Source organism: Littorina saxatilis, linkage group LG9, assembly GCF_037325665.1.
Source record: "Littorina saxatilis isolate snail1 linkage group LG9, US_GU_Lsax_2.0, whole genome shotgun sequence".
Classification (NCBI taxonomy): Eukaryota; Metazoa; Mollusca; class Gastropoda; order Littorinimorpha; family Littorinidae; genus Littorina; species Littorina saxatilis.
In genome coordinates this window covers 57,200,884-57,227,220 of record NC_090253.1, presented here as the reverse complement: position 1 = coordinate 57,227,220, position 26,337 = coordinate 57,200,884, and the positions used below count along the sequence as shown (strand labels likewise).

At 42.8% G+C, this 26,337-nt stretch overlaps 2 protein-coding genes and 1 long non-coding RNA gene across 3 annotated transcripts in view; 1 reads left to right on the top strand and 2 right to left on the bottom strand.

Annotated features, from left to right (window-relative positions):
- LOC138976559 (uncharacterized) overlaps positions 1–26,337 on the top strand; it is a 100,930-nt gene that overhangs the window by 46,867 nt on the left and 27,726 nt on the right. The gene's annotated exons all lie outside the window — the stretch shown is intronic.
- On the bottom strand, positions 1,099–9,814 carry LOC138976983 (E3 ubiquitin-protein ligase TRIM33-like). Its single transcript, XM_070349876.1, has 6 exons — positions 9,520–9,814; positions 6,711–7,841; positions 5,795–5,938; positions 4,350–4,508; positions 2,121–2,300; positions 1,099–1,131 (listed from the first exon to the last, which is right to left on the bottom strand). The coding sequence occupies exons 2-6, from the start codon at positions 7,824–7,826 to the stop codon at positions 1,099–1,101; spliced, it is 1,632 nt and encodes a 543-aa protein (XP_070205977.1). The 5' UTR covers positions 7,827–7,841; positions 9,520–9,814.
- On the bottom strand, positions 21,217–23,235 carry LOC138976982 (E3 ubiquitin-protein ligase TRIM33-like). Its single transcript, XM_070349875.1, has 2 exons — positions 22,120–23,235; positions 21,217–21,372 (listed from the first exon to the last, which is right to left on the bottom strand). Exons 1-2 carry the CDS (start codon positions 23,233–23,235, stop codon positions 21,217–21,219), a joined length of 1,272 nt encoding a protein of 423 aa, XP_070205976.1.

Below are 26,337 nucleotides of genomic sequence, written 5' to 3'. Positions count from 1 at the left end.
AAATACCCACACAATTATATTACATATTTCCCGTCAGGATCGGATTAATTCATCTAATAATGTTTTTTGGATATTGTGAGTGGCACAATATGTAATATACTTCCTTCACAAAAAGTGTGACGCATTCCTCATTCATCATATTATTTTGACGATACGATACAACTATACTACCCAATATAATTATAATGTATGTTTGAGGATGACAGTCGCTTGTTCTTTTCAATGCTTGTTATTCTCTCAGGTGCCAGGAGATAGGTTCCGTACAACTCTCACTTACTACATTACACATGTCGTATGCATAAAGAGCGATTACTTTCTTTCTTTCTTTATTTGGTGTTTAACGTCGTTTTCAACCATTCGAGGTTATATCGCGACGGAGCGATTACTTCCCTTTGGTTATTTGATATATATACTACACAAATTACTCAAAAAACGTACACATTTGTAGGATTACAATTTCAACCAGACTCTGGCTTAAATTCACATAAGACTTGATGTGGAATCTGTGCACACAGTAATCTGCAATGTCATAATTCAAACTATAACCGAGTAACTGCAGGTGTCAATAAATGCACAAACACATTATTTACTCTCAATACAAAAAGGTCAACTGTGAAAACTGTGAGAGGAACACTCCTTTGTTCACAAATATTACACTGACATCTTTGCATTTTGATGTGCCGAAAATGACAACATTTCGACACAAAGAATCCTAGAGATGGAAAGAAGGAACTCGTCTTGTCTCATTCCTTTACCTTACTTGAGTGAACAATAAAATCCCCTTTTTTAATCAACAGCTATGATTTCATAATATTTTACACATTTTGTAATCCATCTTTGGGCAAATATTTCAAGCTAGCAAAGGTTTAAGTATTTGTCTTTAACAGTCAAGCAAGTTGTGTCAAAGGCATTTTCAGAAACAGCCATCAAGAAAAGGCCAGGCATTTTGATACATTTCACGTACACTATTCTGTTGTACACAAAACACACAAGCAACAACAACAAAAACAACAATCACATCAACATCAATGACATGAATGGTAAACGCCAGAAAAAGTCATTGCCATGGAAACAGTCTCTTTGTTTGGTCTGGTGTCTTCACGGTATGCGTCGAACAGGTAAAGCAGTGATCTGAAATAATTGCAATGAAAAAATCATGACGTAAAAACTGAGGTGCAAGTTTGATGAGAACAAATAAGGACAAATATTAAGCAATGTTCAACCTTACTTCGAGTTCATGATCTCAGTTTTACAAACTTTTGTTTTCAACAGGACTGTGTGTGCATGGTGATAATGTTTTCAACAGGACTGTGTGTGCATGGTAATAATGTTTTCAACAGGACTGTGTGTGCATGGTAATAATGTTTTCAACAGGACTGTGTGTGCATGGTAATAATGTTTTCAACAGGACTGTGTGTGCATGGTAATAATGTTTTCAACAGGACTGTGTGTGCATGGTAATAATGTTTTCAACAGGACTGTGTGTGCATGGTAATAATGTTTTCAACAGGACTGTGTGTGCATGGTAATAATGTTTTCAACAGGACTGTGTGTGCATGGTAATAATGTTTTCAACAGGACAGTGTGTGCATGGTAATAATGTTTTAAAACTCAGTCAGCGTAGGATTGCACTGTGTGAACAGCTAGTGTCTTGTTGCAGAAAAACAATCATTCAGAAAGTCCGGGATGATAAACACGGTGCTCACACATTTGTGAGCATTAATTTATGAAAGGAATTGTAGGTCTTCCAGAGACTTTTCCTCAGAATATCACGTTTCAAGTTCGGTGTAGAAGTAACAATGATGCCATAAATATACCTGAAGTGTCACTGCCACTATCAGAACGATCGAAAGGCTACATGGAAGGAGGATGGTTGATTATCAAACTGTAAAACAATTAGTCAGAAGCTCGGGGATGATACACATGGTGCTTGGACATTTGTCAGCATTGATGACATATATTTCGAGCTTTTTGAAGACTTTTCCTCAGAATCTTCGGTTTCTCTTTGTTTCTTTTTTTAAACTATCCAATCAATTATTATGCAACGATAAGGGGCACTGTTATAATGATGAAGTGCTGACTTAAAAGAGTATATCTAATTAGTCATTCGACAAACCTACCTGTCTGTAAGGACCATTCAGGTTAAAGAATGCAAAGCAGGGGTCGGGCAGGCTAGGGGCGGCTTCACCCTGGTCGTCACCGTTGATGTAGAGATGAAGAGATCGCTTCTTGTCAAGCATCACTCCCACCCGGCTTTTCTCGGGTAAGTTGACCAGCTTCTGTCCAACGTTGGTGAACAGCTGAAGAGACACACACGAATGTAACTCTATCAGTTTTCAATATCAGAGTTTTCTGAGAGCTCTTTTTGTTCTTGATTAAGTTATATGTTCCTCTTTCTGGTAAAACCAAAGGCAGTCGTGCAGAATGGGGTTTTGTTCTCCAGTCCATTTGCACGTTGAGAAAGTCTCTATTTCTTTTTCTGCTTTTGAACCAGGCAACTCTTTAGGGACGACTTGAGCCCGAGAGACGCCACACAAAGGATGTCTGTGAGCCTTCAGCTGAGTCATAATGTCCGGCAACTAGAAGAATGCACGATCATATAGCTGAGTCATAATGTCCGGCAACTAGAAGAATGCACGATCATATAGCTGAGTCATAATGTCCGGCAACTAGCAGAATGCACGATCATATAGCTGAGTTATAATGTCCGGCAACTCGAAGAATGCACGATCATATAGCTGAGTCATAATGTCCGGCAACTAGAAGAATGCACGATCATATAGCTGAGTCATAATGTCCGGCAACTAGAAGAATGCACGATCATATAGCTGAGTCATAATGTCCGGCAACTAGAAGAATGCACGATCATATAGCTGAGTCATAATGTCCGGCAACTAGAAGAATGCACGATCATATAGCTGAGTTATAATGTCCGGCAACTAGAAGAATGCACGATGATATAGCTGAGTCATAATGTCCGGCAACTAGAAGAATGCACGATCATATAGCTGAGTCATAATGTCCGGCAACTAGAAGAATGCACGATCATATAGCTGAGTCATAATGTCCGGCAACTAGAAAAATGCACGATCATATAGCTGAGTTATAATGTCCGGCAACTAGAAGAATGCACGATCATATAGCTGAGTCATAATGTCCGGCAACTAGAAGGATGCACGATCATATAGCTGAGTCATAATGTCCGGCAACCAGAAGAATGCACGATCATATAGCTGAGTTATAATGTCCGGCAACTAGAAGAATGCACGATCATATAGCTGAGTCATAATGTCCCGCAACTAGAAGAATGCACGATCATGTAGCTGAGTCATAATGTCCGGCAACTAGAAGAATGCACGATCATATAGCTGAGTCATAATGTCCGGCAACTAGAAGAATGCACGATCATATAGCTGAGTCATAATGTCCGGCAACTAGAAGAATGCACGATCATATAGCTGAGTCACAATGTCCGGCAACTAGAAGAATGCACGATCATGTAGCTGAGTCATAATGTCCGGCAACTAGAAGAATGCATGATCATATAGCTGAGTCATAATGTCCGGCAACTAGAAGAATGCACGATCATAATTATAGCTGACAAAATCCAGTTAATAGAGAAAATGGACTGACTTCAAACATTGTGAATTTTTGAAGCATTTTCAGTTTTACAGCGAAAGCGTCAACCCCAAGACAGGTCGGACAGACTCAGTGAATAACTTATCAACTGTCGTTTTACCTTGACGAGTTGACATAGATTCCTCGTTTAGGTTTGAACACACGCATTGCTGTGAAGATTGTAACTTCCTCGCACATGAACATTAATTATGAACCTATTTTGATTTCCGGAACCACACATTAAACAGTGAACTAAATGTTCGACAGTGGCCTGTACGGGTTTTGATAGTGACGGTCCTTTTACCCAGTCGGATTTAAACACAAAAATCAGGTGTACTTTTTGTAGCAAAATTTCGATCAAAGATTTCATAAAACTGATCATGACCTTTTCTTTTCAGCTTCAAAAACCACCACTACATACAGATAGATACACACGCACGAACGAACGCACGCACGCACGCACGCTCGCACGCACGGACGCACGCACGCACGCACGCACACACACGCACGCACGCACGCACGCATGCACACACTCACTGACACACACACACACACACACACACACACATACACACACTCACTCACTCATGCACACACACACACGCACACAAACACACACACACACACACACACACACACACACACACACACACACACACACACACACCCGAATCCGTAAATACACACTTTTCACTGTCCCCATCCTTTGATCACGGTCTTGTCAGACTTACCCCTTGTTCGCCATTCACGTATACGGAATGGTTATTGATGACCACGGCAGATGGCCACCATAGAGCGTGATGTGGCAGTGTCAGAGCTTCTGGAGGAGTGGTTGTTGCTCCAGTCCGCATCAAATAACCAATACAATCGTCTTTTTTGTCCAAGATGACCTAGATATATTGCATCAAATTGTCAGACGCAGGCACAAACAGCGTACGCTTACACAACAAAACGCAGAGAAACTTACCCACACCCACACTCGCACACATATATTTATTTATATGGGAGATTTATATATTTATTTATTTATTTATTGTATGCAATTTATATCGCGCACATATCTCAACCACGGAATCAAGGCGCAGGGATTTATTTATGCCGTGTGAGATGGAATTTCTTACACAATATATCACGCATTCACATCGGCCAGTAAATCGCAAGCCATTACGGCGAATATTTACTTTTCACGGCCTATTATTCCAAGTCACACGGGTATTTGGTGAACATTTTTTTTATCTATGCATATACAATTTTACCAGGAAAGACCCTTTTGTCAATCGTGGGATCTTTAACGTGCATACCCCAATGTAGTGTACACACGTGAAACACACACACACACACACACACACGCACATACGCACAGAGGCATGCACGCTCACACATATTAGTGAAATGTTTTTGTTCAATTAGTTTCGAAACTGACATGAATGTCAAAATGCTAAATTAATTTAGAAAATAAATGCCTTTACGCACATACCGAGGCAACGGTGGTGATTGTTTATTTGTGTTCAAATGAAAGGATGCCCTCATTCTTGGCAAAACAAGAAAGAAACAAATCGACTGGCAACTGTCTCTGGTTCTGTGCTTTATCAATGCAAAGTGAATAAAAGAGTCGTTCTTGTCAAAGTTGTTGTTTGTCACCTTATAAAACTGTATGTATTCGTATAATCACAAATACTGTGCAAAGTGCAGATATGTGTCAGCAAGTGGATTTTTGCAGCTTTAATGTCCATCTGTACTTTTATTTTTCCGTTGTACATGGTTAAACATGTACATTCACTTCAACTAGATCCTTAACTATTTGCACCCAATGTGGTTAAAGGGCGTCTGCCACTTTGATCCCTGCCCCCCCCCCCCCCCCCCACCTCCCCCTACCACGCACACCCAACCCGCTACCCCATTTAGAACGATTCAAACCATTCATACATTACACAATAACAACAATAACCTGTTCTTTAGAATGCTCAGTATTCTCTAAATTGCTATTTGAAGTACGAAGCAAAATTCTTCATAAGTTGTTGCACAGTCTCTGTTGACAGGATGTTTAATTGAATGACATTTGCGGGTAACAGGCAATGCTAAAACACCCTCTTATTCAAGTGCTATAAGTCTTGAAGGGATTACAGTTGAAAACACACTGATAGCGTCACAGTGAACACTGAGCTCAATAACTAACCTCGTACAACATGTTCGTCATCATAGGCTGAGAGTCCACAACGATACCATAATAGTCACTGGACCCTCTTCTCTCTGCCGTCTGCTTGTTGTTGCTCAGCACGATGTTCTTACCGTGGTTGTCATGGAAAGACAAAACTGGCACCTGCAATCAGTCAGTGTACACATCAAACTTTCTTTCTTTCTTTATTTGGTGTTTAACGTCGTTTTCAACCATTCAAGGTTATATCGCGACGGCACATCAAACTGAACTGTCTAGAAATGGTTACATATTCCACGTAAATCACTCTGACACAGTTAATTTATACATTGCACATACAAGTGATCGGTCTAGAAATTATCTATTTTTGAAATTATTAGTAATGATCATTAATTGTTTTTAAATCCTCCAAACGGTGCCGCCCTATATTTTGTTGTAAAATCTCAGTATTGTTCGTTTCGTTTCAAGAGCGAATCTTTTAGTACAGTTCCACTAAAGTGGTGTTTATTTTCAAAATAATGTTCGTTTGTATGCATGAAGTTGAGAAACCTCAACCGTATGATTTCAGAAGTGATAATCAGTTGGTTGCCAAGTGGCAGTAAATCTTCCTCCAACTCCCAGTCAGATTCTATTCACCGATTTCAGGTCATTGGTTTTGGTATAGTGACACAATAGTTCGTTGGCTAACAAACTTTCGATCCACAAACCTGATTTCTGTGTCAACAAATACAGCAAGACATACACTAAGCATTGAGCAATTGCTTTTTATATCACAACTTGACATCAGTTATATTCGTTCATAGTGGACGCATCCTCATTGTTTATTGTTTACTAACTTGGTTAAATGGTCAATGAAGTAACATCACATAAATCACAGATCATTCATTAAGAAAATCAGATGTTTAAAAAAAACAAAAACACACAAAAGGGTACTTACGAGTACAAAATCAACATCAGCAGACATGACTTTCGCCTGACCGAGTACTGACAGCTCTTTCTCAATGCGGGTCACGGCCTCTGCGTCAATCACGACGGTCACCTTGGATACGACCTTGGCGCCTGAGGGCAAGATGACGCTGCAGTCGAGGTTTCCAACACGTGTCTGCATCACGGTCGTCATGGTGCTGACAGTGTCGCGATTCTTGGCCTCCTGCACGCGCTGTACCACGTGTTTGTGTGACGTCAGCTTCCCGCGTCGCTGTAGCAGACACGTCTTGGTCTCTGCCACCGCCTCCTTGACGTCAGAGCACGCGCTGTGGGCCAGCTCGTTCAGGCGATGACGACAGTCTTGGACCGACTTCTCCAGTCGCGCACACACGGCTTCGATCTCGGCAACGGCCTTCTTGGTCTGCTTCTCCGTCTCCACCAGGTGGGCGTCCAGCTGTTGGATGGCTTTGTCCAGTCTGGCCTCCCCTTCGGTCAGCGTGACCGCCAGCTCCGCCAGCACGGCACGCGCGTCCTTGACCTTCTCCTCTATGTCCTTGACCTCCGGGCAGTTGCGGTGGCGGGACGTGGCGCACAGGTGGCAGATGCTCTCGCCGTGTGTCGGGCAGAACAGCTCCGTGGTCTTGTCCGCGTGGACGGCGCAGGGGGCGTACTGGCTTCCTGCCACTTTGTCCGCCGTAAGAGAGGTCAGATCCTCCACCGTGTGGTTCCTGGCCAGTTTCTGCTTCAGGTGCATCTTCCGGCACGACTCGCAGAACAAGTCCCCGCACGTCAGACACAGACACGTGGCAGAGGCCTCCTCACACATGCAGCAGCTGTGCGACTGTTTGAGCAGACGGTGAGCCACCACCAGGTCCGCCATGGCCAGGTCTGTGGGAAAACCGTCCGCGACGTCCTGCCAGCTCTTCTGGCCTCGCTCCTCGGGGTCCACGATGGCACAGCGGCACAGCGGACACAGGGCCTGGTCTTGAGACTGCAGCCAGGACAGCAGACAGTGGTGACACAGCAGGTGTCCGCAGGGCAGCAGCTTGGGCTGCACGTACTGCTCGTGACACACGCTGCAGTCCATGTCATCGGGTTCTGGCACTGGTGGGGCAGCGGTCGCCATGGTTATACGTGTTTTCTGAAATTACCAAATATCTCTTGAGAGAATCATGTCTTTAAGAAGAAGGAGTTTGAAAAGTGAGGTAAAATTAGAGACGTTTTGAAAAAAGAAATCTAAAGAAGCAGGGTCTTAAACAGGAAGAAGAGGGTGTGGGGTTGTGTTGGAGGGGGGTGCCCGGGGGGGGGGGGGTCATTATATTATGAAAAGCATTATTAAAAGGTTGGATTTACTGTACTGTTCTAAAACAGACATGGGGCTCGCTCGTAGAGAAGGGAATCGTACGTGAACTCAGTTTGTCAGCCCACAGGCCCCGTACATTCGATAGTGAATATTTATGATGCTAAAAAAATTGCGACTTGAGATACACATGCAGTCATGAGATACACATGTAGGGCTGAGCTTTAAAAACCCTGTTATGCTGAAGGTTTTGTCTATTCTGTATATTACTATTCGCCAATCCTGTTTTTGCTCTCACTCGTATTAATATACTGACAGCAGGATGTTATCGCACAGAACATGTTAGTTAAAAGTAGAATTATCCGTGAGGCTGATATCATGAATACGTCAATTATAATGTTAAGATTTTTGCGTCACTGAGTGTCTAAGTCGTATTGTTGCACCACAGGAGCTTGTATCAAAGCGCTGGTTGATCACAGTCTCTGACTGCTTTACCTACACTGTGGTATTTCTCTCTTTGACTAAATACTCGAACCTATGCAGATTCGACTTTGTACGCAAAAGGATTGATAATCGATTTATCGACAGGCTTTGCCCTGCGACGTTTACCGTGCTGTTGAACCAGATCATAGCCAAACATAGCGAAGACGTCAAATGTATTTCTATGCTAGTTAGAATATACTGTAATATTTCAGTAAGGGTAAAGAAGAGTAGAATACTGTGATCGTCCAGTGTTTCAATACAAGCTCATGCGTGCTGCACAAGTCATGCACTGCCTTTTGTTTATTTTGTATCATTCATGTCTACCGTATCTTTACCCTTGCCGTGTTGTCGGTAACACCAGTAGCAATGGCTGAGCCTGTGTAAAACGAACGAGAAATAAACAACTGTCGAACCAATACAAGACACCGGTTACGCCTCCTTTCCACAAAGAGACAGTCTTTCTCATGCTAAATGTAGAACGAAGCACTGAACTGAACAAAGTTGTTGTCACATTCACGCTGGTCGCTGTGACCCAAATCGAGACATAGCTGCATATTTTATTAGCTTTACCGAATGGGGTCAGCTCGTTGTGAGTGGAGTGCGTGACTAAGAATGTTGAACATTGCGCTGCTCAATCGACAATGTTCTTGCAAAAAGAGTACTAGTCTTACGTTGCAGCACTTTTCCCCGTTTGGCCAGCATTAAATTGTCTACCGAGCTACAGATTTTGTTGCCGATCTTCAGACAGGATACTGCACTAGAGATCGTAAGTGAAGTAAATTGTCACATAGACTCAGATTGCAGCAGACAGACAGACAGATAGACACACACACACAAACACAAACACACACACACACTCACACACACTCACACACACACACACACACACAAACACACACACACACACATACACATACACATACACATACACAATCATAGGCATATATGTGTGTGTGGTCCAGAGAGAATATAAACTTGCGAACCGAAAGTAGGGTGACCCGGAAATTCCTTGAACGTTGAATCAATAGTGACATACCTGACCTCGCAACTTGTCTCAGCCTCAGAGCGTAGTTGAAGAAACGAATAGTCGACAACGGAGTTGATAAATCTATGGTAGTGATCCAGAAGCGATAACTGGGATGAATGATTCACTCTTAAAAGCACAAATGATGTGACAAACTGTCCACACTGGTTCTAACTTCGCACAGCGGCAGCCATTGCACTGAAGAGTGTGACACGTAAAATATGCTGTGATCACGTGATGTGGTTCAAAGTTTATCTTTCCGGTACAGTGCGGACGAACCTTTGGGAACATTGTGACCCGATTTGCACATGAAGTGTTGAAGTCAGTGCAGAACCTCCGAGCTGCGTATCAAGTTTAATCACTGGGTCAGTTGACAGCCAAAGCAATAGTCACATAATAACAAATGTAAACCAGCCACGGAGATCCGATAGACAGCCAGCCACACACACACACACACACACACACACACACACATACACATAAATATGCGGGTGCGCTTGCACAAACTCTCTCTCACACGCATACACACACGCATACAAACACACACACACACACACACACACACACACAAACACACACTGTGGCCACAAGCACTCTTTCCGTTCAATGATTCAGATCAGTGTACATTGCACAGGTGGACGGGGAAAAGGATGAGGGATAATGTAGAGATAATGTAGAGATAATGTAGAGATAATGTAGAGAGTGTGTGTCAGCTGATTTAATCGGGAATTGTTTCAGATCTTGAAAAACCTAGACTACGAAGATCATAATGACTAATTTAAAACAGTCGTAGACGTTTGTAGCTTTTATTTTGTCATGAATTTGTTATAGCCATATTAATGTGCTTTGTCATAAGAGTATCTTTGATAAATTCTGATGATCACATTTCTTAACCTTCGCCGGTCGTCGTGGGTCCGTGTGGACCCAGAAGGGTGTTTAATTGCAAATATCTCTTAAACCAATTGCAATTATTTTAATGAGCTTTTAAGAATGCCTCAGACACCTAAAAAGCTCTTATGTCCTAAAAGATCATTACATTTCAGCGAGAAGTAATTAAAAAACAAAGGTCAAATTTAGACTACACACGGATGACATCGTGGGGCCGTGCGTACCCATGTTTCTCAAACTGAAGGAACTAGGGAGAGAAGTCACACACCTTCAGGTATTGGCTCTAAACATCATTTTCTATGATCTGTTTAATTCTGGAGTTAATAAGCAAGTCGTGTGGAGCGAAAATAATACATAACAATGTGGGTCCACATGGCCCCACGACGTCTACAGAAGGATATTCACGTTTTTCCTTTTTTGAGAGGCTTTAGTCCGCACGGTAATAATTAAATTAATTATTTAATTTAATTACTTCTCGCGGAAATGTAACCACGGCGTCTACGGAAGGGGGTGCACGATTTTGCTTCTTTGGAAAGCATGGGTCTACGGAAGGGTATACATATTTTTCCTTCTTTGAGAAGCATGGGTCAGCACGGACCCACGATGTCTTCCGTGTGTAGTCGATAACCCGGTCGGGCGAAGGTTAAAATAGACGATTCATGACTGTTGTCGGGTTTTCCCGTTCCAACGCAATCACCAAAACTGCACCATACTTTCACGTCCTGGATTTAAAAATAGATTAAATAAATCAATACTTGATGGCTCTCTATATGTTTTTCGTGCAGTTAAGAACGAGTTTGCTGTGTCATCACGTACACGGCCTGAAATGCAAACTGCCTTAAAATTGTTTCTGTAGTTCAACCAACTACATAACGTATGAACAACTATAATCTTACATCCTCATTGTTCCCAAGGCCACTGGTCGGTTTGGAATTAGGATCAGTCAAATACTTACTTACTTACTTACTGCCTTTCACGCCTGGCATTTAAACAGGCTACGAGTTGTATGGTTGTTCGGTCCCGCTTGCTCTCTTTACTGTGACTGCAACTACAATGTTGTGAGAAGCCAAATACGGTTTGAATGATCGCTAGTTATCATTTAATGATGGGGTTAACCATGCGATTTGGCAATAACTCCTAGCACTTTTTGATAAAAATGTGGCAGTATTTGCCTCCTTGTCATTCAGTCACAATGAAATGTTTACAACTGATTCAATCATTATTCTGTAAACAGACAATAGATATTGAAACTCATCAGTGCCTTGCTGTTCCATACATTGTGTATCAAACTTGAAGATGAAAAGGGACAACTGTGTGTGTGTGTGTGTGTGTGTGTGTGTGTGTGTGTGTGTGTGTGTGTGTGTGTGTGTATGTATGTATCTGTGTGTGTGTGTGTGTGTGTGTGTGTGTGTGTGTGTGTGTGTATGTGTGTGTGTATTCAAGAGAGAGAGACAGAGAGAGAGACAGAGAGAGACAGAAAGAGAGAAAGAAAGAAAAAAAGAAAGAAAGAAAGAGAGAGAGAGAGAGAGAGAGAGAGAGAGAGAGAGAGAGAGAGAGAGAGAGAGAGAGAGAGAGAGAGAGAGAAGACAAAACACGAGCAGACAAATCAAAATCTTTATTAACGAGGTTTAATTGTAAGCAAGTTTACATGCTGCTGAACGTCCAGCCCTCACCGTGCAGAGGGTCAAGAAAAAAGACCGTGAGTTGAAAACACAATCCTTCCCGTGTAAACAGTCTGCTTGCTATCTCACACCGGTCCAGGTGTTTACATGGCGTGAAAACAGTCTGCTTGCTATCTCACATCTGTCCAGGTGTTTACATGGCGTGAAAACAGTCTGCTCGCTATCTCACATCGGTCCAGGTGTTTACATGGCGTGAAAACAGTCTGCTCGCTATCTCACATCGGTCCAGGTGTTTACATGGCGGGAAAACAGTCTTCTCGCTATCTCACATCGGTCCAGGTGTTTACATGGCGTGAAAACAGTCTGCTCGCTATCTCACATCGGTCCAGGTGTTTACATGGCGTGAAAACAGTCTGCTCGCTATCTCACACCGGTCCAGGTGTTTACATGGCGTGAAAACAGTCTGCTCGCTATCTCACATCGGTCCAGGTGTTTACATGGCGGGAAAACAGTCTGCTCGCTATCTCACATCGGTCCAGGTGTTTACATGGCGTGAAAACAGTCTGCTCGCTATCTCACATCGGTCCAGGTGTTTACACGGCGTGAAAACAGTCTGCTCGCTATCTCACACCGGTCCATGTGTTTACATGGCGTGAAAACAGTCTGCTTGCTATCTCACACCGGTCCAGGTGTTTACATGGCGTGAAAACAGTCTGCTTGTTATCTCACATCGGTCCAGGTGTTTACACGGCGTGAAAATAGTCTGCTTGCTATCTCACACCGGTCCAGGTGTTTACATGGCGTGTAAACAGTCTGCTTGCTATCTCACACCGGTCCAGGTGTTTACATGGCGTGAAAACAGTCTGCTTGCTATCTCACACCGGTCCAGGTGTTTACATGGCGTGAAAACAGTCTGCTCGCTATCTCACACCGGTCCAGGTGTTTACATGGCGTGAAAACAGTCTGCTTGCTATCTCACATCGGTCCAGGTGTTTACATGGCGTGAAAACAGTCTGCTTGCTATCTCACACCGGTCCAGGTGTTTACATGGCGTGAAAACAGTCTGCTCGCTATCTCACACCGGTCCAGGTGTTTACATGGCGTGAAAACAGTCTGCTTGCTATCTCACATCGGTCCAGGTGTTTACATGGCATGAAAACAGTCTGCTGGCTATCTCACATCGGTCCAGGTGTTTACATGGCGTGAAAACAGTCTGCTCGCTATCTCACATCGGTCCAGGTGTTTACATGGCGTGAAAACAGTCTGCTTGCTATCTCACACCGGTCCAGGTGTTTACACGGGTTAAGACCATGCCCTCCGCTTGGACACGTACCAACAATCAACGTCTTGACTTCTTTCTATGCAGAGTTAGAATTTCTGAAAGAGTTATTATTGCAGATGGACACTAGTGTCAGTTGAAAAAATAAGTCACACAAAAACAAAGAAACAAATGGAATAAAACACATACAAAACAAGCAAATCCCAGTCTGCACAGAACGCCCCTACGCTGGTAAGTTGTGGAATGTGTCCAGATGCAGAATTGTTCTTATTACTTGTCAAAAACCTGGTTTGATATTGGAAGACGAGCAGAATAGTTTACATGGGAAGGCCTGTGCATTTAAAGGTAACTAAAGCAATCATTGTGTTTATGTTAGGCTTAAGCTATGTAAAGATGTACAAGAACAGAGAAAACGTTTCTAAGAAACTGTGACCACAATGTGGCTACAACTCTGTGCTTTGTATTGAAATTAGACAGTCGGTATATTTTTTTTAAAATGTCTATATTCTAAACATTTTGGCAGCATTTAAATATTTTGGAGCTTGTAATGCTATTTCCCATTCCATGTTTCAGCCAATGACACAACATTTTAAATGAAATAGAAATGATTGTTTCCTCATCATTATTACTAACACTGCAAACAATTACATAATTCATGAACTACCCATTTTAAAGATTTCGTGCTGATATTATCTCACTGAATCAACTAAGACTTGATAAAGCAAAGATTCTACATACATTATATACAGACAGAGACATGTACATTCGCCACAATCTTAGTATCCTTTTACTCCAAAAATATCTAACATAAAATGTTGTCCAAAGAAATCAAATCACACACACACACACACGCACACGCACACACACACACCACACACACACACACACTCTTAAAGGCTGTATATATGCTTGATTTCCATAACAATACATTTGTTCTGAAACAAACTGATCAAAGTAACAGCAAGAATTCCTGTTCTAACCTGATTATATACATGTACAGTCCAAATATGCGTTTTTGATCTCTCCTCTTTACCAATGGACAAAATACCCTTATTTTTGGTTTAACCATATTTCCTAAGTATTGGATAAACTCATCAATAAAAAACGACAACAACGTTATTTGAACATTGTGTGTGGCTCCACAAAACTAAAAAAGCACAATATGAAATATTTTTTCTTCACGAAACCCATACACCACATACATTTGTGACGATTCGGTGCAACTTTAACATACACATTACGTGAAACACATACACAATTGTAGGATTATTTGAACCAGACTCTGGGTTATGTTCACACAAGAATTGATGGAAATATGTGCACACAACCACAATTTTAATCAACATTTATAGTTCAACCGAATAACTGCTGAGTTTCAATAAGTGCACAAAACATTAATTACTCTCATTTTAAAAAAAATCAACTGTGAAAACTGTGAGAGGAACACTCCTTTGTTCACAAATATTACACAAACATCTTTGTATTTTGATGTGCCTAAAATGAAAACATTTCGACTCAAAGAAATCACAGACACGAAGATAAGAAAATCGTCTTGTATCATTCCTTTACCTGAGTTGAAACAATCTTATCTTTTAATCGACATCTATGTTTTCATATTTGAACATATAATTTGCAACCCGTCTTTGGGCAAATACTTACAGCTGGAAAAAGTTCAAATCTTTGTCTTTAACAGTCAAGCAAGAGCTTAGAGGCATCAAAGACCTCTTCAGAAACAGCCATCAAGAAAAGACCAGGAGCTTTGTTTTCATTAACGAATGATATTCTACTGTACAAAAACACAAAAGCAACACACAAAAACAATCACATCAACAAAAATGGGATGTATAGTGAACGCTAGAAAGAATTCGATGCCCGTGAAACAGTCTCTTTGTTTGGTCTGGTGACTTCACGGTATGCGTCGAACAGGTAAAGCAGTAACCTGAAACAAAGGCAGTGAAAACATCATGACGTAACTAGTGAATTGCAAGTTTTATGAGAACAACGAAGAAGACAAAGAAAGCAATGATCACACCTACCTCGAGTTAATTATCTCAGTTTTACAAACTTTTGATTTCAACAGGACTGTGTGCATGGTAATAATGTTTTCAACAGGACTGTGTGTGCATGGTAATAATGTTTTCAACAGGACTGTGTGTGCATGGTAATAATGATTTCAACAGGACTGTGTGTGCATGGTAATAATGATTTCAACAGGACAGTGTGTGCATGGTAATAATGATTTCAACAGGACTGTGTGTGCATGGTAATAATGTTTTCAACAGGACTGTGTGTGCATGGTAATAACGTTTTCAACAGGACTGTGTGTGCATGGTAATAATGTTTTCAACAGGACTGTGTGTGCATGGTAATAATGTTTTCAACAGGACTGTGTGTGCATGGTAATAATGATTTCAACAGGACTATGTGCATGGTAATAATTTTTTCAACAGGACTGTGTGTGCATGGTAATAATGTTTTCAACAGGACTGTGTGTGCATGGTAATAGTGTTTTCAACAGGACTGTGTGTGCATGGTAATAATGTTTTCAACAGGACTGTGTGTGCATGGTAATAATGTTTTCAACAGGACTGTGTGTGCATGGTAATAATGTTTTCAACAGGACTGTGTGTGCATGGTAATAATGTTTTCAACAGGACTGTGTGTGCATGGTAATAATGTTTTCAACAGGACAGTGTGTGCATGGTAATAATGTTTTCAACAGGACTGTGTGTGCATGGTGATAATGTTTTCAACAGGACTGTGTGTGCATGGTAATAATGTTGTCAACAGGACTGTGTGTGCATGGTGATAATGTTTTCAACAGGACTGTGTGTGCATGGTAATAATGTTGTCAACATGACTGTGTGTACATGGTAATAATGTTTTCAACATGACTGTGTGTGCATGGTAATAATGTTTTCAACATGACTGTGTGTGCATGGTAATAATGTTTTCAACAGGACTGTGTGTACATGGTGATAATGTTTTCAACAAGACTGTGTGTGCATGGTAATAATGTTTTCAACAGGACTGTGTGTGCATGGTAATAATGTTTTCAACAGGGCTGTGTGCATGGTAATAATGTTTTCAACAGGACTGTGTGTGCATGGTAATAATGTTTTCAACAGGACTGTGTGTGCATGGTAATAATGTTTTCAACAGGACTGTGTGTGCATGGTAATAATGTTTTAAAACTCAGTCAGCGTAGGATTGCACTGTGTGAACAGCTAGTGTCTTGTTGCAGAAAAACAATCATTCAGAAAGTCCGGGATGATAAACACGGTGCTCACACATTTGTGAGCATTAATTTATGAAAGGAATTGTAGGTCTTCCAGAGACTTTTCCTCAGAATATCACGTTTCAAGTTCGGTGTAGAAGTAACAATGATGCCATAAATATACCTGAAGTGTCACTGCCACTATCAGAACGATCGACAGGCTACATGGAAGGAGGATGGTTGATTATCACACTGTCAAACAATTAGTCAGAAGGTCGGGGATGATACACATGGATTTCGAGCTTTCCGATGACTTTTCTTCAGAATCTTACGTTTCCTCGGTTTTGTTTTTTTTAAAACTATCCAATCAAATAGTATGCAACGATAAGGGGCACTGTTATAATGATGAAGTGCTGACTGAAAAGAGTATATCTAATTATTCATTCGACAAACTCACCTGTCTGTAAGAATCATACAGGTCAAAGAATGCAAAGCAGGGGTCGGGCAGGCTAGGGGCGGCTTCACCCTGGTCGTCACCGTTGATGTAGAGATGAAGAGATCGCTTCTTGTCAAGCATCACTCCCACCCGGCTTTTCTCGGGTAAGTTGACCAGCTTCTGTCCAACGTTGGTGAACAGCTGAAGAGACACACACCAATGTAACTCTATCTGTTTTCGATATAAGAGTTGTCTGTGAACTTTTGTTGTTGATTAAGTTATATGTTCCTCTTTCGGGACGTCTTCGTGGTCAAACCAAAGGCAGTAGTGCAGAATGTGGTTTTGTTCTCCAGTCCATTTGCACGTTGAGAAAGTCTCTATTTCTTTTTCTGCTTTTGAACCAGGCAACTCTTTAGGGACGACTTGAGCCCGAGAGACGCCACACAAAGGATGTCTGTGAGCCTTCAGCTGAGTCATAATGTCCGGCAACTAGAAGAATGCACGATCATATAGCTGAGTCATAATGTCCGGCAACTAGAAGAATGCACGATCATATAGCTGAGTCATAATGTCCGGCAACTAGAAGAATGCACGATCATATAGCTGAGTCATAATGTCCGGCAACTAGAAGAATGCACGATCATATAGCTGAGTCATAATGTCCGGCAACTAGAAGAATGCACGATCATATAGCTGACAAAATCCAGTTAATAGAGAAAATGGACTGACTTCAAACATTTTGAGTTTTTGAAAGCATTTTCAGTTTTACAGCGAAAGCGTCAACCCCAAGACAGGTCGGACAGACTCAATGAATAACTTATCGACAGTCGTTTTACCTTGACGAGTTGAGATAGATTCTTCATTGAGGTTTGAGCACACACATTACTGTGAAGATTGTAACCTCCTCGCACGTGATCATTTATGAACCTAGTTTGAATTCCAGAACCACACAATAAACAGTGGACGAACTGTCCGACAGTGGCTTTGTACGGGATTTGATAGTGACGGTCCTTTTACTCAGAGGGATTTCGCAAATATTTAAGGCGTACTTCATAAAAGCGAATGTTCTATTAAAGTTTTCATCAAACTGATCATGACCTTTTCTTCTTTTCAGCTTCAAAAACCATCACCACATATAGATACACACGCACGCACGCACGCACGCACGCACGCACGCACGCACGCACGCACACACACACACACACACACACGCACGCACGCTCTCACACACACACACACACACACACGCACGCAACCGCTCACACACACAAACACACACACACACACACACACACACACACACACACACACACACACACACACACCCGAATCCGTAAATACACACTTGTCACTGTCCCCATCCTTTGATCACGGTCTTGTCAGACTTACCGTCTGTCTGTCATTCACGTTCACACAATTGAGATATATGACTACGGCAGATGGCCAGCCGCCTCCAGCGAGAGATGGAAGTGTCAGAGCTTCTGGAGGAGTGGTTGTTGCTCCAGTCCACATGAAGTGACCAGTGAAAGCGTCTCTTCTGTCCAAGATAACCTAGACATATTGCATACAATCGTCATATACAGGGACAAGCGGCGTACGCATAGACAAACCAACACAGGGAACCACAGGGAACCACAGGCACACCCCAACACACAGTTTCACTCGCACATACACACATACATACACACACACACACACACACACACACACACACACACACACACACACACACACACACACACACACATACACACACACACACACACACACACATGTACGCTCACACATATTAGGGACATAATAATAATAATAATAACGGGCATTTATAAAGCGCCTTATCAGAAGTTCAAAGCGCGTGACAACAATACATGTATACAAAAATCATACAATCACTGTCAGATTCAAACAACACATCATGCACATCTCACATCCCCAGACTCTATACTAAGGAACTATTCGTAATGCTGTTGGAACAAGTGAGTTTTCAAATTGGACTTAAAAGATGAAATGGATGGAGAGTGACGTAATTGAAAGGGGAGTGAATTCCATAACTGAGGTCCATAATACGAAAACGTGCGGAAGCCATGAGCCTTGCGTTTAAAGCGACCTTGACGGAGAAGTCGAGCATCATCAGAAGAACGAAGGGTGCGAGAGGGAGTGTAGAGGGAGACCAGTTCAGAAAGATAGGCAGGTGCCGATTCAGAGATGATATTGTAGCAGAAGCAGGCAGCTTTATACCTAATACGTTCAGATACAGGAAGCCAGTGAAGTTCTTTCATGAGAGGAGTGCAGGGTTGTCGATGCTGTGCTCTGAAAATGAGACGTGCAGCAGAGTGTTGTACTTTTTGCAAGGGTTGGAGAGTGGAGTCAGGGCAGCCTATGAGAAGGGAGTTGCAGTAATCTAATCTGGACAGAATGCAGGATGTAACGAGAGTTTTAGTGGCGTCAACAGTGAGACATTTTCTTATGGAACCTATTCTTCTGATCTCAAAGTAACATGTCTGACAGACCTTTTTGATGTGTTGTTTCATTGAAAGGTGGGAGTCCATGATGAACCCAAGATTCCTAGCACTATCAGAGAGAGAAATGTCACTAGAACCTACTGTGATGGAGGCTGGAAGGGAAGTGGTCGAAGAGGAAGCTCCAGAGAAAAGAAGAAATTCAGTCTTGTCATCATTTAACTTGAGCATATTGTTTGTCATCCATGATTTAATATCTGAAGTGCAGTTTTGGAGAGTGTGCGTCACCGCTTGGATTTCTGTAGGCTTGCATGCTTGTTGGAGTTGTGTGTCGTCTGCAAAGAGGTAGTGATTGACTGCGTGTTGCTTGATGACGGCAGAGAGAGGAGTGGTGTATAGTACAAATAAAACTGGGCCTAGAACTGATCCCTGGGGAACGCCGAAACAGAGAGGAGATGGAGGAGATGAGAGATTATTGACAGACACATACTGACTACGGCCCTGTAGATATGAACTGAACCAGTGAAGAGCGGTAGAGTGAACGCCAAAAACAGATTCGAGACGAGAGAGCAGAACAGAGTGATCGATCGTATCGAACGCAGCTGAGTTATCCAAGAGAAGCAGAACTGATAGGTCATCATTATCCAGAGCAGAAAGAATGTCATTCACAACACGAAGCAAAACAGTCTCGGTGCTGTGGCCAGCCCTATACGCTGACTGAAGAGGGTTGCAGAGGTTGTTGGTTTCAAGGTGGGAGAGAAGCTGACTAAGCACTACTTTTTCCAGAATTTTAGAAATGAATGGCAAGTTGGAAACAGGCCTATAGTTTTTCAACTGATTTTTATCCAGAGATGGTTTCTTGATCAAAGGTTTAACTACTGCAGTTTTCAAGTCCATTGGCACAGTGCCAGAAGTGAGAGAAGAGTTGATTATGTTGGTTATGATGGGAAGAAAAAGGTCAAGGTTTTCATAAAGCAAGTTGGTGGGGATGGGGTCTAGCTCACAGGACTTTGGCACTGTGTTCTTCAAGATCTTCAAAACAAAACATGTTTTTGTTACATTATTTTCGTAACTGACATGAGTGTCAACATGCACAATTAATTTAGAAAATAAAAGCCTTTAAGCACATAGCGAGGTAACGCTGTTGATTGTTTATTTGTGTTCAAATGGAAGGATGCCCTCATGCTTGGCAAAACAAGAAAGAAACAAATCGACTGGCAACTGTCTCTGGTTCTGTGCTTTATCACGGCACAGCGTATGACACAGTCATTCTTGTAAAAGTTGTTGTTGGTCACCTTTGTCTTGTACAACGTTATGTATTCGTACAATCACAAATGTTGTGCAAAGTACAGATATGTGCAAGAAAGTTGATTTGTGCAGCTTTAATGTCCATCTTTACTTTTACTTTTACGTTGTACATAGTTAAATATGTACAATCACTTCAACTAGACCGTAAACTATTTGCACCCAAGGTGGTTAATTGGCGTCTGTTAATTTGATCCCTGCCCCCCCCTCCCCCTCCCACACACACAATTAAATAAAAACCATTCATACAGTATACACAAACAACAATAACCTGTTCTTTAGAATGCTCAGTATTCTCTAAATTGCTATTTGATGTAACTTTGTAAGAAGCAAAATTCTTCATAAGTGGTGCACAGTCTGTGAGGACAGGATGTTTAACTGAATGACATTTGCGGGTAACAGGCAATTGTAAATAAATAACTCTTATGCTCCATGAAAGTGCAATAAGTCTTGAAGGGATTGAAGTTGTAAACACACTGATTGCGTCACAGTGAACACTGAGCTCAATGACTAACCTCGTACAACATGTTCGTCATCATAGGCTGAGAGGCGACAACGATACCATCATAGTTGACAGGCCCTCTTTTCTCTGCTGTCTGCTTGTTGTTGCTCAGCACGATGTTCTTACCGTGGTTGTCATGGAAAGACAAAACGGGCACCTGCAATCAGTCAGTGTACACATCAAACTGAACTGTCTTGAAATGTTTGACATATTTCACGCTACTCACTCTGACACAGTTAATTTATACATTGCACATACAAATGATCGGTATAGAAAGTATTTAATTTTGACATTAGTAGTAATTGTATGTAAACAATCCTGCATACGGTGCCGCACTATATTTTGTTGTAAAATCTCAGTATTTTTTGTTTTGTTTTAAGACTGAATCTTTTACTGCAGTTCCAATAAAGTGTCACTGTACCAACATGGTGTTTATTCTTAAAATAATGTGTGTTTGTATGCGAAAAAGAGCAAATTAGACATTTCTCAATGGAGCTGAGAAACTTCGACCGTATGATTTCAGGAGTGAAAATCAGTTGGTTGCCAAATGGCAACAAAACTCCCTGTAACCCTCAGGCATAGGTATCGGACACAGCGCCTATGTTCATGTGAGGGGAAATTTCACATCCTGTTCAACGATATTAGGCTAAGAGTTTTGGCATAGTGACAAAAACCGTGCGTTGGCCAACAAACTTTCAATTCACAAAACTGATTTATGTGTCCAAAATGACATAAATGCAGATACTAAACACGGAGATACAGCTTTATTTTTCAGGGCTAGACATCAGTTATTTTCCTCATATTTCATTGTAACTTGGTTAATCGGTTAAAAAAATAAGGAACATAACAGAAATGAATGCGCGATCATGAAGAAAATCGGATATGGGGAAAAACAAATACTTACAGGCACAACATACACATCAGCAGACATGACTTTCGCCTGACCGAGTGCTGACAGCTCTTTCTCAATGCGGGGCACGGCCTCGGCGTCAATCACGACGGTCTCCTTGGATAAGACCTTGGCGCCTGAGGGCAAGGTGGCGCTGCAGTCGAGGCTTCCAACACGTGTCTGCATCACGGGCGTCATGGTGTTGACAGTGTCGCGATTCTTGGCCTCCTGCACGCGCTGTACCACGTGTTTGTGTGACGTCAGCTTCCCGCGTCGCTGTAGCAGACACCTCTTGGTCTCCGTCACCGCCTCCTTGACGTCAGAGCACGCGCTGTGGGCCAGCTCGTTCAGGCGATGACGACAGTCCTGGACCGACTTCTCAAGCCGTGCACACACGGCTTCGATCTCGGCAACGGCCTTTTTGGTCTGCTTCTCCGTCTCCGCAAGGTGAGCGTCCAGCTGTTGGATGGCTTTGTCCAGCCTGGCCTCCCCTTCGGTCAGCGTGACCGCCAGTTCCGCCAGCACGGCTCGCGCGTCCTTGACCTTCTCCTCCATGTCCTTGACCTCCGGGCAGTTGCGGTGGCGGGACGTTGCGCACAGGTGGCAGATGCTCTCGCTGTGTGTCGGGCAGAACAGCTCCGTTGTCTTGTCCGCGTGGACGGCGCAGGCGGCGTGCTGGCTTCCCGCCACTTTGTCCGCCGTCAGGGAGGTCAGGTCCTCCACCGTGTGGTTCCTGGCCATTTTCTGCTTCAGGTGTATCTTCCGGCACGACTCACAGAACAGGTCCCCGCACGTCAGACACAGACACGTGGCCGCGGCCTCCTCGCAAATACAGCAGCTGTGCGACTGTTTAAGCAGACGGTGAGCCCCCACCAGGTCCGCCATGGCCAGGTCTGTGTGGAAACCGTCCGCGACGTCCTGCCAGGTCTTCTGGCCTCGCTCCTTTGGGTCCATGATGGCGCAGCGGCACAGCGGACACAGGGCCTGGTCTTGAGACTGCAGCCAGGACAGCAGACAGTGGTGACACAGCAGGTGTCCGCAGGGCAGCAGCTTGGGCTGCGCGTACTGCTCGTGACACACGCTGCAGTCCATGTCATCGGGTTCTGGCACCGGCGGGGCAGCTGTCGCCATGGTTCAGTGGACCGCTTTATATGTTACCTGAAATTGCAACAGAGGTCCTATTTTGAAGATCGCCAACAAAGATCTGAGAGAATCAGGTCTTTTAAAAGAGGGAGTTTGAAAATTAGGTACGGTGAAAATAGAGACGTTTTGAACAATAAAGCTGCGAAGCAGGGTCTTTAAATAAAGGAGGGGGGGGGGGGAGGGGCAGTATTAAATGGATGGAATCAATTTACTCTCCTAATTCGGACATTGCGCTTGCTTGTAGTGTACGGAATCAAACTTGATCCCTGGTTGCTACCCTACACGCCCTGTACACTGGGCAGTGACAGTTCATGATGCTCCGAGATATGCCTCATACGAGTTGTGACACACAGGCATGATACGGCATGGAATAATATGTTGACTTAATCCTTACTTCGCCCCACCCCCTTATTACGTACCTTCATTGTTTTTTCTTGGGGGTTGTTGGTTGGGGGGTGGGGGTTGAAGTGGGGCGCATTTCTTAAAGGCTGAGGGTGGTTGACTATTCTGCTTATTGCTACACTCTAAAGTGTTGCCAGTTGTGAACACAGTGAGATATACTACATGATTCTACTAGCAAAAGAAGCACACACGGTAAATACTAGTGTTCAAATCAACACCAGTGTTGACCATGTCTGGTACTTTAGCTAGTAGAACTATGTCACACTTCGTTCTTCTTCTTGTCGATCACACTAGTTATATTGTCAGCCCGGACAGCGAGACGAAGGTTGCCGTCTTCTCCAGGTCTTCCTTCCTTCCGTACAGCTTGCAGTGGATGGAGACTGCAGTTGGCCACACTTCGTTCAAAACTGGTTACACAAAGTGAATCAGCTACCACCGTTTTCTCTTGTTTATTTTACATTGTATGAACATACTGACCTCAGAACGCAAGTTATCAGATACAGAATGTCTCCTAAAAATTGCTAGAATGATCCGTGAGGCATGAACGCTTTAAAAAGTTCATTCGAGTTCAAATGTGAAAATAGGTACGTTATTTTTTGCGTTCAGTGTACCAGTCGTATTTGTGCATCACAGGAGCTTGTATCAAAGCGCTGGTCGATCGCCCTTTTATTCTTACTGTAGTGTAGGGGAGACCGGGGCTAGTCCGCCTACTTTTATGCTTTTGGTAGCATAACTGGCGAGTTTGATGAACTAGAAGACTGATTTTTTATTTTACATCAAGACAAATGTGTAGCTGATATCAATGTGCAGACAGTTTTTATGTGCGCATGAACATTTGTTGTACATACTGCTTTAAGTAGACCTACCCTAACGTAGGCGAACTTGCCCCAAGTCGGGGTAAGTCCGCCTACAGGGTGTGGCAAGTCCGCCGCTCTCATCCCATAGTAGGTACAAGACTAGTAGTGGGCAAGCTTTATACACACACGCACGCACGCACACACAGTCAGTCAAACAAGCACCCGATCAGTGGGAAAGCTTTTTTAATTCCCTTCAATATTTAGGTTCAAAAATGCCAATGACAAAATACAAAAGAATGTCGAAAGAATGTAACACAAATCGGCGTCAGTCTTTTTTAGACATGAATCTGCAATCTTTACCATCGAGAATAGATGGAGTCACCATCAGAGTCACAGTTATGGCAGATTTAAACCGGACTGTTCCCCACACCTGCACATTCTTCATGGCGGACTTGCCCCATGACAAATAGGCGGACTTGCCCCCGCACGGGTAGGCAACTCTAATGCCAGATAGCGAGCACAACATGGGAAGGAAGAAGCAAAACTTTCGTCAGAACTCGACCTTAATTAACGCACTTTCACTCGACACCAAGACTAAGTATTTGTTCTCAGAGGTAATGCATCAAAACCTAAGTCAACTGCTATGCATTCATGTTACAAAAATGAAGAAAAACACTTTTTGTGATCTGTACTCACAATATATGGGCGCGCAACCTCTGAACTTCTGCTGGATATGGCGGGAAGTAGGGACACCATTCTCACATGGTGTGAAAGACTAAAAGGTGGCAAACGTAAGAATAAATCGAGAAAGACGGATGTGCCCCGGGGGCGGACTAGCCCCGGTCTCCCCTACTATACTTAGTATAGTGATAGTACAGTACGGATAAAGAGGAGTAGAATACTATGATCGATCCGATATCGATTGATACAAGGTCAAGTATGTTGTACAAGTAATGCACTGCCTTCTACATTCATTTTGGTTTGTTTTGAATCATTCCTATTGAACCTGTCTATACCTTTGCGCTGTTTGTAAACAGTAGAAACGATGGCTCTGAAAAATGAGAAATAAACCAGTGTTGAACGAGAGACACGTACGTTACGCCCGCTTCGCACAAAGAGACAGTCTTTCTCATGCTAAATTTAGAACGAAGCACTGAACTATACAAAGTTCGCATTCTCGCGGGTCCCTGTGATCCATATCGAGATTAAACTGCGTATCTTATTCGCTAAAATTGGGGTCAGGTCTTTATGGGTGGGATGCGTAAAGAGAATGGTGAATATTGCACTGCAAACCGGCCATGTTCTTGTGAAAAGAGTACTACGCTTTATTTACAACGATTTTAGCATAAACATACAACTTCTGCACCTTTTGTTTGTTTACCCCCACCCCCCTCCCCTCAAACACATATGAGAGAGAGAGAGATAGAGAGAGAGGGACAGAGAGAGAGGGACAGAGAGAGAGAGAGAGAGAGAGAGAGAGAGAGAGAGAGAGAGAGAGAGAGAGAGAGAACAGAAACTTGCGAACTGAACGTAGGGTAAACCCGGAAATTCTCTGAACGTTAAAATCAATAGTGACATACCTCGTAACTTGTCTCAGCCTCAGAGCGCAGTTATAGAAACAAATAGTCGACAACGGAGTTGATAAATCTATGGTAATGATCCAGAAGCGACAATTGGGAAGAATGATTCACTCTAAAAGACACGAATGTGACAAACAGTCCACACAGGTTCTAACTTCGCACGGCGGCAGTCATTGCACTGAAGAGTGTGACGTAAAATATGCTGTGATCACGTGATGTGGGTCAAAGTTTATCTGTCCGGACGAACCTTTGGGAACACGACTGTGACCCGATTTGCACACGAAGTCATGAAGTCAGTGCAGAACCTCCGA

What these genes read in the sequence shown, in the direction of transcription:
- LOC138976983 (XM_070349876.1), bottom strand. Translation starts at nt 7,826, where the DNA reads ATGGCGACCGCTGCCCCACCAGTGCCAGAACCCGATGACATGGACTGC. An exon ending in ACGTGAATGGCGAACAAGGG is followed by an intron (nt 2,301 to 4,349) that starts GTAAGTCTGACA and finishes GTGTCTCTTCAG; the next exon opens with CTGTTCACCAACGTTGGACA. An exon ending in TGAATGGTCCTTACAGACAG is followed by an intron (nt 1,132 to 2,120) that starts GTAGGTTTGTCG and finishes CAATTATTTCAG; the next exon opens with ATCACTGCTTTACCTGTTCG.
- LOC138976982 (XM_070349875.1), bottom strand. Translation starts at nt 23,235, where the DNA reads ATGGCGACAGCTGCCCCGCCGGTGCCAGAACCCGATGACATGGACTGC. An exon ending in CTGATGTGTATGTTGTGCCT is followed by an intron (nt 21,373 to 22,119) that starts GTAAGTATTTGT and finishes GACTGATTGCAG; the next exon opens with GTGCCCGTTTTGTCTTTCCA.